This window comes from Ceratotherium simum, chromosome 22 (assembly GCF_057802395.1).
Source record: "Ceratotherium simum simum isolate JZ-2026a chromosome 22, ASM5780239v1, whole genome shotgun sequence".
NCBI lineage: Eukaryota > Metazoa > Chordata > Mammalia > Perissodactyla > Rhinocerotidae > Ceratotherium > Ceratotherium simum.
Window position 1 is genome coordinate 31,096,050 of NC_141921.1, and position 12,559 is coordinate 31,108,608.

Sequence of the window (12,559 nt, forward strand, 5' to 3'; positions counted from 1 at the left end):
TATTCTGTCATATAGAACATAATCTCATAATGTCTTTCCTTGTTTTCCTATACCCTATCTGTTTTAAATGATTGAATTTTCTATGCCACTTTTCCTATCCATGTGGGTCACGGAGATTTAACCAATTCTTAAGGGTTTGTCTGAACCTGTTGAAGCTAAGACCTGTTTCATCCTACTACATTATGATTGAAATATGTTTTATTATAATGTAATAAAGAAATATACATTCCTCTAGTACCTTACAGTTGACAAAGAACTTTCATACCTGTCGTTTTACTGAATCCTCCCCAAAACCCTGTCAGGTTGGTACTATTCTTATATCCATTTTACAGGTAATAAAACTGAGGCCCAGAGAGAACAGGGAAACTTGCCCAAGGTCACACGGTGAGTTAGGGATAGTGCCAGGACTTGGATCCTGCCATTACGCCCACAACTGTCCCTCCAAATGGACTCCAAGCTCCCTGAGGGCAGAACAGGGTCCTCACCCGGACAGTCTCCTCTCAGCTCTCCATCCATCAGGCTGTGTGCTCCCAAGACAGGGTGAGGGTGTCTCCGCGTGCTGCCTGGTCCAGGTCTTTGCACACCAGAGGAGCGGACAATCCATGTCATTGTTGGTCCAGTATTTACTGAGGGTCTACTGTGCGCAGGGATTCCTCACCCCCACTCCTGGGGGAGACGTTACACTAGGGAGTAGAAAGTGGGTGTTTTGTATGTGTGTGTGAGGAAGATTCTCCCTGAGCTAACATCCGATGCCAACCCTCCACTTTTTTTTTTTCCCCACTCTGAGGAAGACTGGCCCTGGGCTAACATGCGTGCCCATCTTCCTCTACTTTATATGGGACGCTGCCACAGCATGGCTTGACGGGCGTTGGTGCGCGTCAGGGATCCGGACCCGCGAACCCCAGGCCTCCCAAGCGGAGCGCGTGCACTTAACCGCTAAGCCACCGGGCTGGCCAGAAAGCCGGTGTTTTTAGTGGGTGTTTTAGTCGAGCTCCAAACAACGTGCCTTGGGCGGCAGATCAGCGGGAGCTGCCCAAGGAGAGGCCTTCGGGTGGGAACTTGAATACAGGGGTGCAGAGGTGGGGTGGAGCTCCCCGGGCAGAGCGATGAAGATGGGGCAGGTCAGGTGTATCTCCACCAGAAGTAGCCCAGTGAGGGCGGGGTGTGCGGGTGCGAGTGGCTTCGAGGCTGGGCCGCGGGCTCTAGTTGGGAAACTTGTCGGGTCCCGCTACAGCTTGCCGCCTCCCCCTCACGTCGCCGGACCCAGACTCGGAACTTGTGGTTTCAGTCCTCCGGAAGCGGGAGCCGCTCAGCTGGAACCTCCGCAGCGCCACCGCAGAGCTGTGGGGCTTGGGCAACCACTTCTGCTTTCCGGGCCTCCGTGTTCCCATCTGCACAAGGACCCCGGGCACTCCCAAGACTCCGTCGTCCGGGTGGGGGTGACCCCTCTCGCCCCCGTGCAACACCAGGACGCGGCGGGGCGGGGGCGGGGGTGGGAGCTGCTTGAGCAACGCCAGGCCGGCTCGGCGGGACCGCCCAGCCCTGAGCCCCGGAGCGAGCGCCACTCCCGCCCGCCGCCCCTTTATCTGTCTGCCCGCCGCCCCGCCGCCCCTTTATCTGTCTGCCCGCCGCCGCCCGGCCGCCCCTTTATCTGTCCGCCCGCCGCCCGGCCGCGGAGGACCGCGGGTCGGAGCCGGGCCGCCTCTCCCGGCTCGCAGGTGACGCGCTGGGGTCGAGCGGGAGGGGCGGCGCGTGCAGAGGGGTGCTCCGCGGGGCGCGGCGGGGTGCAGGGTGCTGCGCGAGGCTCGGGGCTGTGTTTGGGGGGGTCAGGTGAGGAGGGAGGGAGGACAGGCAGGCCTATGTAACCCGAGAGGGAGCACCTCCGGTTAAGAGTGGGAGGACGCCCGAGGAATCAGCTGGAGGGGGCACCACTGCGAGGGAGTGGGCGCAGGAAGCTCGCGCAGAGCGGGAGCATCTCAGGGAGGAGCGGGAGGAGGCAAGAGGAGGCGGGGAACCAGAGCCGGAGGGGAGCACATCTGTGAGGGAGTGCGCAGAGGACCGAGCTGGCCTGGGAGGGCCATGGTGTCCTGGAGGAGGATAGGCAGGGAGCACCCTGCTTCTTCTGGAGGAGGAATCTGGGGAGACTCTGGGGGCGAAAAGGAGTACCTGGAACTGGATGTGTGAGGGGCTCCCAGTGGGAAAACCAGGAACAGTGGGAACAGCGCTGCTGGGGGCCGGGAGGGCTCTTGCTCCAAAGGCGCCTAGGCCCGTTGGGATGGGGAAGCCTCCCTTGGTGTCAGGAGAGCATGGGCGTTCCCCCCACCTGGTGAGGGAAGGAGAGGGAGTCCCACACCACCCACAGCTCTAGCGTCAAGCCCATAGGTTTTGAGGACCCCCTGAGGTTTCTCTGGGGCAACCCCACAGGCCTGGCGGGTGAGAGAGGCCAGGTCAGGCGAAGGCTGAGGAGTGTGAGAGTTTGATGGATTCTCAGAGCCTGGCTGCACCTGAGTGGATGGCCCAGGACCCCATTTTTTAGCTCTTATGGGAGAGGGACTCAGCCTCCAGTCCTGGGGCTTGTGGCATCTCTGGGCCCCTTGGTGAGAGGGCCCCTCTCCAGCCTCAGCTCTCCTGCCCAGTGGGGCCCTTGCTGGTCAGTGATGAATCTCAGGTCCCTTTTCTGTCCCCTGTGCTGGGTCACCGTAGGCAGCTCAGCCAACCTCTCTGGGCTTGCTTTCCTCCTCCAGGTTCTCCCCTGTCCTCAGAGCATTTGTGAGTCTGAGCTCTATGAAAGAATTCCTTTAAGAGTTATTTATTTCATTCTGATCACACTTTTCAGGACAAATGGAGGCCCAAAGGGCAGCTACAAAAAAACAAAAATGGTTTCTGTTCACTTTTGGAAGACATGGGAGGACTTTTTCTTTAAATGCATTGGGCTGAGTTGGGGAATTGGTTTGCATTGAGAGAGGTAACCCAGTTGCTAAGAGATGGAGAGGCCAGCCAGAGATGAAAACTTTTCGTGTATAATCTGTGGCCACCCACTGGGTCCCTGGGAGTTGCCTACAGCAGAAGAAGGGCAGGAGCACTGGTTTTGGAGTCCGACAGATGTGCTCTGCCATCCTGCCTCTGTGGCTGTGACACCAGCTTAGTTGTAGGTTCCAGGAGTTGCTGCGAGGGAGAGTGAAATGTGTGTGAAAGTTGTTTGTAAACAGCAAGCCACTGTAATTGTTAACGTTAGGGCCTAGTTTTGTTAGTAGCATTTCAGGCTCTGCCGTATGGTGTTGTCCTTGTCAGGACCTCTCAAGAAGGTTTACCTCTGACAGCCATTGTTAACACTGGACTGGCCTTATTATTTTTATCTAACAGGGTTAAACTTGGTCTTCCGTGGCAAGATAAAGCTGTCTTTAAGGGAACGTGCTGAACAGTCAGGGCCCAGAGAAGCAACAATGAATATTTTGCATGTTAGGAAGGAGGCAAAAGAGGAAATGGAATTGTAACCAAATAATACTTATAATAGTTAGGAGTTATTTAGTTAGGCTATTAAGCTCCAAGAAGACAGGGTATTACCCTTAGCTGTTAGGTGTTACCCTTAGCTGTTAAATTAGCTGGGCTGTTCCTTCTCTAGGGGCAGTGTTTTAACTGCTTTGTTCACTGCCAAGGCTCCAGTGCCTGGCACATAGTAGGCCGAAAAGGGCCCTTTGAAGCCACTGGTGAATTCACTCTCTCCTTTGACAGGTGGAGAAACAGAGTCAAGAGCGGAAGGGACTTGTCCAGGGTCACACAGGGATTGAGTGGCTTAGCTAGGACTAGAACCCAACAAAAATAGTGGAGCCAATGCCGTGGCAGAGCCAACACCTAGCGTTCGCGGCTTTGTTTTGCTTTTGCAAGAGGCCAAAAGCTGGCTATTATTATCCTCTGATTATAAGTGGAGAAACAGGCTCAGAGAGGTTAAGGGACTTTAGCAAAGTCACACAACGGGTAAGTTCCAGGCCTGAAATCCCATTCTCACCTAAAAATGGGGGCCTGGCTTCTCTTGAAAGAGTCTGCCAAGGTGAGTGGTAGATGCCCTCCCTTGGGGCCCCAGCTCTGCAGTGCTCCACAGTCACCAGCTGGGCGGCTTCCCTCTGGGCTGGATTTCCCTAGGCCTGTGGGCTTTTCGTTTGTGTGGGTGAGCTCTGTCCGGGCAGGGAGCCTGTGCCCCAGCCTTGTAGCCGTGTGCCTGGCATATAGAAAGCACTGAGTAAAATCTATGGGATGGGTCTAACCCGGGGCTCTCCCCCTCCAAAGCCCATTTACTACCCCATCCTCCCAACCTGGTCTGCTATTTTTGCTCCCAGAGGAACTGGAGGACTCTTTGACAGTGTGTATCAGGTGGAGGCCAGGAGGAACTAGGGGTGGCAAGCCTTGGTTGAGGAGGGAGGTGAGGAGGTTGACCTTGAGTTCAGGAAAAGGGGAATGTGAACTCGGAGGGCTGGGGAGGTGAGAGGGGAGAGGAGGAAGGAGCTGCTCAGACTGACACAGGAACCCTGACTTGAACCCTGGAGATCTGAATTCCGAAGTTCAGACAACCTGGAAGCCTTCCAAACCTGCAGGACATGCCCCGGCTGGGCCACGTGCCCCACGTGCCTTTCGGATTACCTGCCAGGGCGGTCTGTCCTCTTTACCCTCCCGTGGGCTGCTGGGGCAGAGGCCCTTTTCCCTGGGCATTTCACCTCCCAGCCACCTCTGTTGGGTCTGTGGGCAAGGCAAATCTTCCAGGATCTGTGAATCCAGAAAGGTTCCTCTGAATGGTCTTTGCTGAGAGCACTTTAATTATTAAATAAGGCCCGTGCTCCAGAAGTCCAAACTGCAGCCAAATTCCCCTGGTCCCTAAATGCACCCTCAGAGAAAGGTAAATATTTAAAGAGACAGGGATAACTTTCTAAGGCCTCCAAATCCAGTGGAACCAGCAACTGAGGGCTAAAAGAGGACTGAGCTTTTTAGAGAACCCCAAGGAAATCTCTCAGGCTGGGGATATTTCAAATACTACTATTATTAGTAATATTAGTTACTACTACTATTAATAATTAATAATAATAGAAATCATTTATTGAGTCTCTAAACTGTGCTGAAACTTTGTTCTAGTAAATTTAATCTTTGCAGCAATCTATGAGGTAGATATTATAATTCCCATGGGGGAGCTAAGGATCAGAGAAGGTGAGTCACTTGTCTCAGGTCACACAGCTAGTATGTTATGGAATCGGGAGTCAAACCTGATTTGTCCAAATCTGAAGTCCACCTCCTTCACGAGCCTTTCGAGTGTCTGTTTTCTTTTCTATTCCTAACTTCCTTCCATTCTGATTCCCACTGAGTAGGGGACAGAAGCCAGTCAAGTTTGCCTGACATCCGTCAACCAGGCCCTGGACACCTGGTCTCAGCCTAGCTTTGCCCACCTGGCCGTGTGATCTTGGGTAATCACAGCTTTCCTGCTAGCCCTCGGTTTCCCTCGATGTTTCATGCAGACGTTAAGGGAGCTTCTTTCTGCAGCGGAGGGCTGGCTAGGAGGGCAGAGTGTCACCTGGATTTGATCAATGTGGTAATGGGGGAAGGGTAGAGATGTGGAGGTTGTCTTGAGCCCCACCCTCTGGTGGTGACATCACACAAGACACTTCCAGTCCCTGGAAGCCCCACCCCTAGTGACCCTCACCTGTGGAAGTGCCACCCAGGACCTGGCATCTGGCGAATTTGCCCAGTCCCATAGCAGAAGTCATCAGCCCCCAGGCTTGAGAGAAACTAGTGCAATTTGGCAGGCCTGGCAGGGGGCCATGGAGGTGTCCTGGGCTGGGGGAGGATACTTGGAAGAGGCAGGTCCTGGCAGCCTGGTGGGCAGACTACTTAGAGGATGCCCTGAGGGTGCCGTCTGGATACCCATCCTCATCCTTCCAGCTCAGGCTTGACCCCTGCCCCTGCTCCTTTTCCCTTGACCCAGGGCCCCTTTCCATGGAATCAGGAGATGGAAACTAGTTCTGAAAGTAGAACTATTCAGATGGAATGGGGCCTCTGGCTGAGGTCTAAAGGAAATAGGGCCGCAGGACCTCTGTTATCCCAGTATGTGGCCTCTGGGTTCTGTGCTTAGGGCCTGCTGTGTCTAGAGGATGGGGAGGGCTGTGAGTGAGCTGTCACCCACCTGATAGGGTGGCTGTGAGCTGGGGCATCACCGGTGCAGAGCAAGTGGGAGCTGGTAACTGAGGGAGACTGAGGTCCGTGGATGTGAATCAGTTGCTAGAAGCCTAAGGAAATAATTTATGGGAAAGACTTGGTTGCCTGCTTTAGACCAGTATTTTCCAAAGTAGTTCTGTGGGTTGCGGACAGATGTGATAGCAGGCAGGGCTGCAGCAGAGAGGTTAAGACTGTCTGTGCTCTGCAGTCAGAGAGCTGGGTTCCAATCCTGGCCCCACCACTCTCTCTCTCTCTCCCTCTCTTCCTCCCTCCCTCTCTCCCTCTCTCTCTCTCTCTGACCTTGGGTAAGAACCTCCTAACCTCTCTGAATTTCACTATCCTCAACAACAAAATGGGCATAATAATACCTACTTAATCTAACCTACTTAACATAACCAAGCTAGTTATGAGAATTAATTGCAACAAGGTTGTAAAGAGTGAGTATATAAGCAAACACTTATTACATTTCAGCTGGCTTTATAATATATTACTGGGAAAGGCATCCTTGGTTATGTAAGCTTGACAAATGTAGGTTCAAAGCAAAGCACGCTTCTTTGCTGCAGGACTTCTCAGAGCCTTTAACGTGCTGTTATGCCATGGGAAGTTCAAAGAGTGGGCTATGGAGCATTGGACTGGACTCAATAGATCACAGGGACCCAGGAACTAGGCTACCATCACACGTCATCATTCCCTGGTCTTTGCCCTCGTGGTGGAATGGAAACCTTGCTGGATTGGGCAACTCTGGGGAAGGCCTTCCTGTCTCTGGGTTCTTGTTTCCTCAATGTAAAAAAAGGGAGCTGCATGAGATGCTTTCAGAGGCCTTTTCTGGCTCCCCAAGGTCCTGAGATGGGAAGAAAGTTGTAGACCAGGGCAGAAGTCAAATTGTTGAGGCTGAAGCCCAGTCTCTTGGGAAGAAGAAATCCTGGCTTCCCAACAGCAAGGCCTGCGGGGGGAGTCTCATGCTCTAGATAGAAGTGGCCCCGTTAGTTAGTCCATCAGCAAGGTCTGCTTCCTAAACCTGCCCTGTGCCAGGCTGTCTGGGAATAGAACGCGGAAGAGTCCTGTGCTCCCCTGTTGCAGCCCTCCTCGTGCAGTGGTGTAATGACTTAACTCCTGCCTCCCCACCAGACTAGGAAAGGCCAGAGCCCAGAGCTGACTTCAGAATCATAATGCAGGGGGAGCTTAGGGATGCAAATCAGGCTGGGAGGAGGAGGAGTGTGGGCTGCCTGTGCATAACAAGCCCCCTGCATTTACTTGGACCGTGTGTGACTATTGGGTGGCCTCAGGGTGATCATGCTGCTGGTGGCAGACACTAGAAGTTCTTCATTCTGCCCAGATCTCCTTGTCTGTTACGGTGGTACAAAGGTGGTTGCAATAAATATCTGATGAACAATGGACGGAAAACCTGGAAACTGAGTCTAATAAGCTTGTTGGAGGGAGGCTGAGGGAGGCGAGTTGTCTGGCAGGTGCTAGTTTTTCAATAGATGTCTGATTTAATGAATGGCACAGTGAATAATGATAAGGCTGAATTAAGGAACTGGTATCAGGCAAATAGTATATTTATGAAGTGATTAATAGCACTTGCTACTTTGTCTTGCAGAGAGCAGTTTAGGATGGTGGTTAAGATCCTAACTGAGTTCAGAGCGTGTCTCTGCCGCTTCCTAGCTAGGGGAGTGGGCAAGGTACTTACCTTCTCTGTGCCTCAGTTTATTTTCTGAAGAATGGGAATAATAACTCACAGGGTGTTATGATGCTTAAATGAGTCAATTACACATAAAGTGCTTAAAACAGTGTCTGGCACACAGCAAATGCAGTGTAAGCATTTGCTATGATTTGTTTTCCTTTAACCTCTACCATATCATGAAGTTCCTGAGAACAGGGATCAAATCCTTTTCCACTCTGCCCTCCCCTGGATCCAGCACGGGGCCTGAGGCACAAAAGGGGCTCAGTAAGTGTTTGCTAAATGAATGAATATATGCATATGTTGTAAATGCTAAACTGTATAACCCATTATAAGTTTCCCACAGGGGAAGGTGAGGGGGCAGTAAGGAGGTCCCCTGGAGGTGGCAGCTTATATTGGCCTTAGAGGATTTCAGTGGAGGGAAAGGAATTTGGCACAGGGTGCGACATTGGGTTAGGTGGGAAATGAGGGTGGGAGCAGGTCCTGGGGTCTTGAATGCCAGGGTAAGGGGTTAGATTTGATTTATTTACATTTAGCAATCATGGGTGGGCGTGGAAGGGCTGGAGGGGGGATCTTTTTTCTTTTTTTTTTGGTGAGGAACATCAGCCCTGAGCTAACATCCGATGCCAATCCTCCTCTTTTTTGCTGAGGAAGATTGGCCCAGGGCTAACATCCGTGCCCATCTTCCTCTACTTTATATAGGACACCGCCACAGCATGGCTTGACAAGCAGTGCATTGGCGTGCGCCTGGGATCCGAACCCGTGAACCCTGGGCCACTGAAGCGGAGTGAGTGCACTTAACTGCTGTGCCACCGGGCCGGCCCTGGAGGGGGGAACTTTTGAGTCAGGGTATGGCTGAATGAAAGGGCTGTTTTTATAGGATCAATTCTTATTGGGGACTTTCAGGAAAAAAGTGGCTTTCTGAGTTGAGCCTTGAAGGATATGAAGTGTTGTCAGGATGCTGTTTTGTTGTTCTTTCATTCAACAAACGTTGAGTGCCAGTTACCTGCTAAGCACCAGGAGTTCACAAAACGATGAGACAAACTGCCTACCCTCGATGAGCTCATGTTAACAATTTTAATGCTCATGAGAGGTTATAATGGTCAAAGGATGGGTATCTGATGGTAGGCACTCAAGTAGAGGAGTCGTCAAAGGAGTTTCAGGGGGCCAGGGACAGTATCACAGAAGAAATGGGTTTTGAGGGATGAATAGGAGTTTGCCAGACATGCAAGAGGAGGAAAATGTCTCAGGTGGAGGAAACAGCAGGCTCAGGGGTTTGGTGAGGCTGTGGCTGGATGTGAAGTGCATTGTGGTTGAGCAATAAGATTGGAAAAGGTAGCAGGGACCAGATCATGTAGGGTAATGGAGGGTCAGTGGGAGACCCTGACCACTCTGAAGGGCCTAAAGGTAGAGGCAGTGTGTCTGTTAGCAAAGTCATTGTCACCACTAGGTGAACACTGATGGCAGCATGAACACAGGAGAAAACAGCAGGGGCTGCTGTGTGGAGCCTGGACTGGAAAGGAAATGGCTGAGATAGTGAGCCTTATTAATTAATGCATTCCTCAAACATTTATTGAGCATCTACTATGTGCCAGACACTGTTCTAGGCACTCGGGATACATGAGGGAGCAGAACAATCATGAGTCAGAGCTGAGCTCTCCCTTAGGATGACTCCTCTCCTCTTGGACAGTGTAGGGATAAGAGGGCGGGAGGAGGGAGTAAGAACTGGGCATCAGAGCCCCCCAGTTGCCACTCATGGGGGTGAGGGGGTGAGGACACTTGCCCCCTGACTTTGCTCTGGCTTCTCTCCCAGCCCCTGTCTGGCCCACAGCCATGGCCACGATGGTGGCCCAGAAGCTCAGCCACCTCCTGCCCAGTTTGCGGCGGGTCCACCAGGAGCCTCAGCCATCTGTGCAGCCAGCCAGTGTCTTCACGGTGGACCGAGCTGAGGTGCCGCCCCTCTTCTGGAAGCCGTACATCTATGTGGGCTACCGGCCGCTGCATCGGACCTGGAGCTTCTACTTCCGCACGCTGTTCCGGCAGCACAACGAGGCGGTGAACGTATGGACCCACCTGCTGGCGGCCCTGGTGCTGCTGCTGCGGCTGGCTGTCTTGGCGGGGACTGTGGACTTCTGGGGAGACCCGCACGCCCTGCCTCTCTTCATCTTTATCCTCACCTCCTTCACCTACCTGTCCCTCAGTGTCTTGGCTCACCTCCTGCAGGCCAAGTCCGAGTTCTGGCATTACTGCTTCTTCTTCCTGGACTACGTGGGTGTGGCCGTGTACCAGTTTGGTAGTGCCCTGGTGCACTTCTACTACGCCATCGAGCCCGCCTGGCATGCACAGGTGCAGGCTGTTTTCCTGCCCATGGCTGCCTTTCTCGCCTGGCTTTCCTGCGCTGGCTCTTGCTACAACAAGTACACCCAGAAGCCCGGCTTGCTGGGCCGCACTTGCCAGGAGGTGCCCGTGGCACTGGCTTACGCACTGGACATCAGCCCCGTGGTACACCGCATCCTGGTCTCCCCCGACCCTGCCACGGACGACCCGGCTCTTCTCTACCACAAGTGCCAGGTGGTCTTCTTCCTGCTGGCTGCGGCTTTCTTCTCAGCCTTCGAGCCTGAGCGCTGGTTCCCCGGCAGCTGCCACTTCTTTGGGCAGGGCCACCAGGTCTTCCACGTGTTCCTGGTGCTGTGCACGCTGGCTCAGCTGGAGGCTGTGGTGCTGGACTATGAGGCGCGGCAGCCCATCTATGAGCCTCTGCACACCCGCTGGCCCCACAACTTCTTTGGCCTCTTCCTACTCACCATGGGCAGCAGTGTCCTCACCGCGTTCCTCCTGAGCCAGCTGGTACGGCACAAACTCCATCAGAAGACCCAGTGAAGGGGGGTGGCATCTGGTAGGGAGGGAGGTATAGTGGGGACCCAGGGGTCCAGGCTTGGCTCCAGATGGGAACAGGCCTGGTAAAGTTGTTTGTGTCTGGCCCGTGGTAGCTCTCTGTATATGCCTCAGCTGCCAAGGGCAGCACTGGGCAGTCCTTGAATTTGGGGATTGGCCAGGAACTGCTGGGGTCCACTCCTGGGCCTGCCCCAGCTCCCTGCCCCGGGAGAGGGACAGAGATAAAGATGTGGGCCACCCTGGTTTGCCTCCCCACGTTCCCTTTCACTAGGGGTAAGGATAGGGGTGGTCAGCTGGGGCCAGGATCATCTGAGAGGGGGTGAAGGTGGGATTTAGGCCAGTCAGATTTGAGCTGAGAGGCAGGGGAGGCCTCAGCAACCCCCTCTACCCAGATTTCATTGGTGGACAGGGAAGGGGCAGGCCCCAAGTGTGTGCAGGAGCTTACCGTTCCTTGAGCCCCAGCCTGGAGTTTTGGAGCTCCAGAGAGTCCCCAAAGGTAGAAGATTGTGCCAGGTGGAAATGGATGCCATCCAGTGCCCCATACCTCTTCAGTCACTGCCGTAGACAGGGAGCCCAACCCTCTGGCTCTGGCCGCTGTGTCCCACACATCCTGTTCCCAGCCTCTCTCCTGGTTCCCTTGTTCATGATTCAGTTATCCATTCAGTGTTTCCTGGGCCTCTGCTCAGAGGTGGGCCACCGACTGGGCCCTCTGGATCAATACAGGATAAGAAAGACTCTAAAATCAGAATGAACTGTCAGGGGAAGCACTGAAGAGGGAATAATCAGTGTTGCTTGGGCCCCTCAGGGTCTGGGGTTGGGAAGGGTGAATAGGAGTTTGCAGATGCAGGAAGGGCATTCCAGGCAAGGGGAAAAACCTGAACAAAGGTCAAGAGGTATGGAAGGAGGAGTTCGGTGGGGCTGGAGCTAGGGGTGATCTGGACTCTGATATGTCCTGGATGCAATAAAGTGACTGTGATAACAGCTGCCTCTTTGCTTTTTGTCTCCTGTCCCAGGGACGGGGCCAGGAGGAGGTTTTCTGGAGGAAGCTGTGGCCCCTGTGGTGGGCACAGGGAGAAGGGGGGCAGTTTCTGTTTTATCTTTGCCTGGGGGGTGGGGTTGGGGCCTTGTACATTATATAAGTGAACTTTTTTTGAGCAGGAATGGTGGGGATGTTGTATTACTAAATAAGTTTTAGAAGTTAAAAGAATATCTTTAAAATATAGATAATCCCACCTTATAATTTGACAAAGATTTCATTTTTTTGGTCTTTCCTTCAATCAAGGAGGATTTTATGTTAACTTTTATAGTATTTTATATGTAACTTTTGGAATAGTGCATTTTCTACAGTACACAAGCAATATATGTACAGTGAAAGAAAATTAGGAAGTACAGATAGAAAAGAAAAAAAACCCAGATGAATAAGAGATATCACTCTACTGCTAAAATATCCTATTATATAAATATGACATCTATGGAGATCATGGTTAGGGATGGAAGGACAGGTGGGTTGCCAGCATTTTTGCATTTCTGAGGGGCTTTCAGAATTTACAAAGTAGTTACACAAAACTCATTTGATCCTCTTTATTTATTTATTTTTTTTGTGAGGAAGACCAGCCCTGGGCTAACATCTATTGCCAGTCCTCCTCGTTGTTTTCCCCAAAGCCCCAGTAGATAGTTGTATGTCATAGTTGCACATCCTTCTAGTTGCTGTATGTGGGACGCGGCCTCAGCATGGCCAGAGAAGTGGCGAGTCCTGGGATCCGAACCTGGGCCGCCAGCAGCGGAGCG

At 52.9% G+C, this 12,559-nt stretch overlaps 1 protein-coding gene across 2 annotated transcripts; it reads left to right on the forward strand.

Moving 5' to 3' along the window:
* Positions 1-1,613: 1,613 nt before the first annotated feature.
* On the forward strand, positions 1,614-11,752 carry PAQR7 (progestin and adipoQ receptor family member 7). 2 transcript variants are annotated; one of them, XM_087446540.1, is made up of 3 exons: positions 1,614-1,718; positions 5,352-5,447; positions 9,690-11,752. In XM_087446540.1, the coding sequence occupies exon 3, from the start codon at positions 9,710-9,712 to the stop codon at positions 10,754-10,756; it is 1,047 nt and encodes a 348-aa protein (XP_087302666.1). In that variant the 5' UTR covers positions 1,614-1,718; positions 5,352-5,447; positions 9,690-9,709; the 3' UTR covers positions 10,757-11,752. The 2 variants fall into 2 exon arrangements, with proteins under 2 accessions (XP_087302666.1, XP_087302665.1); XM_087446539.1 differs by lacking the exon at positions 5,352-5,447 and having other exon boundaries at positions 1,653-1,718.
* The last annotated feature ends 807 nt before the right edge of the window (positions 11,753-12,559 follow it).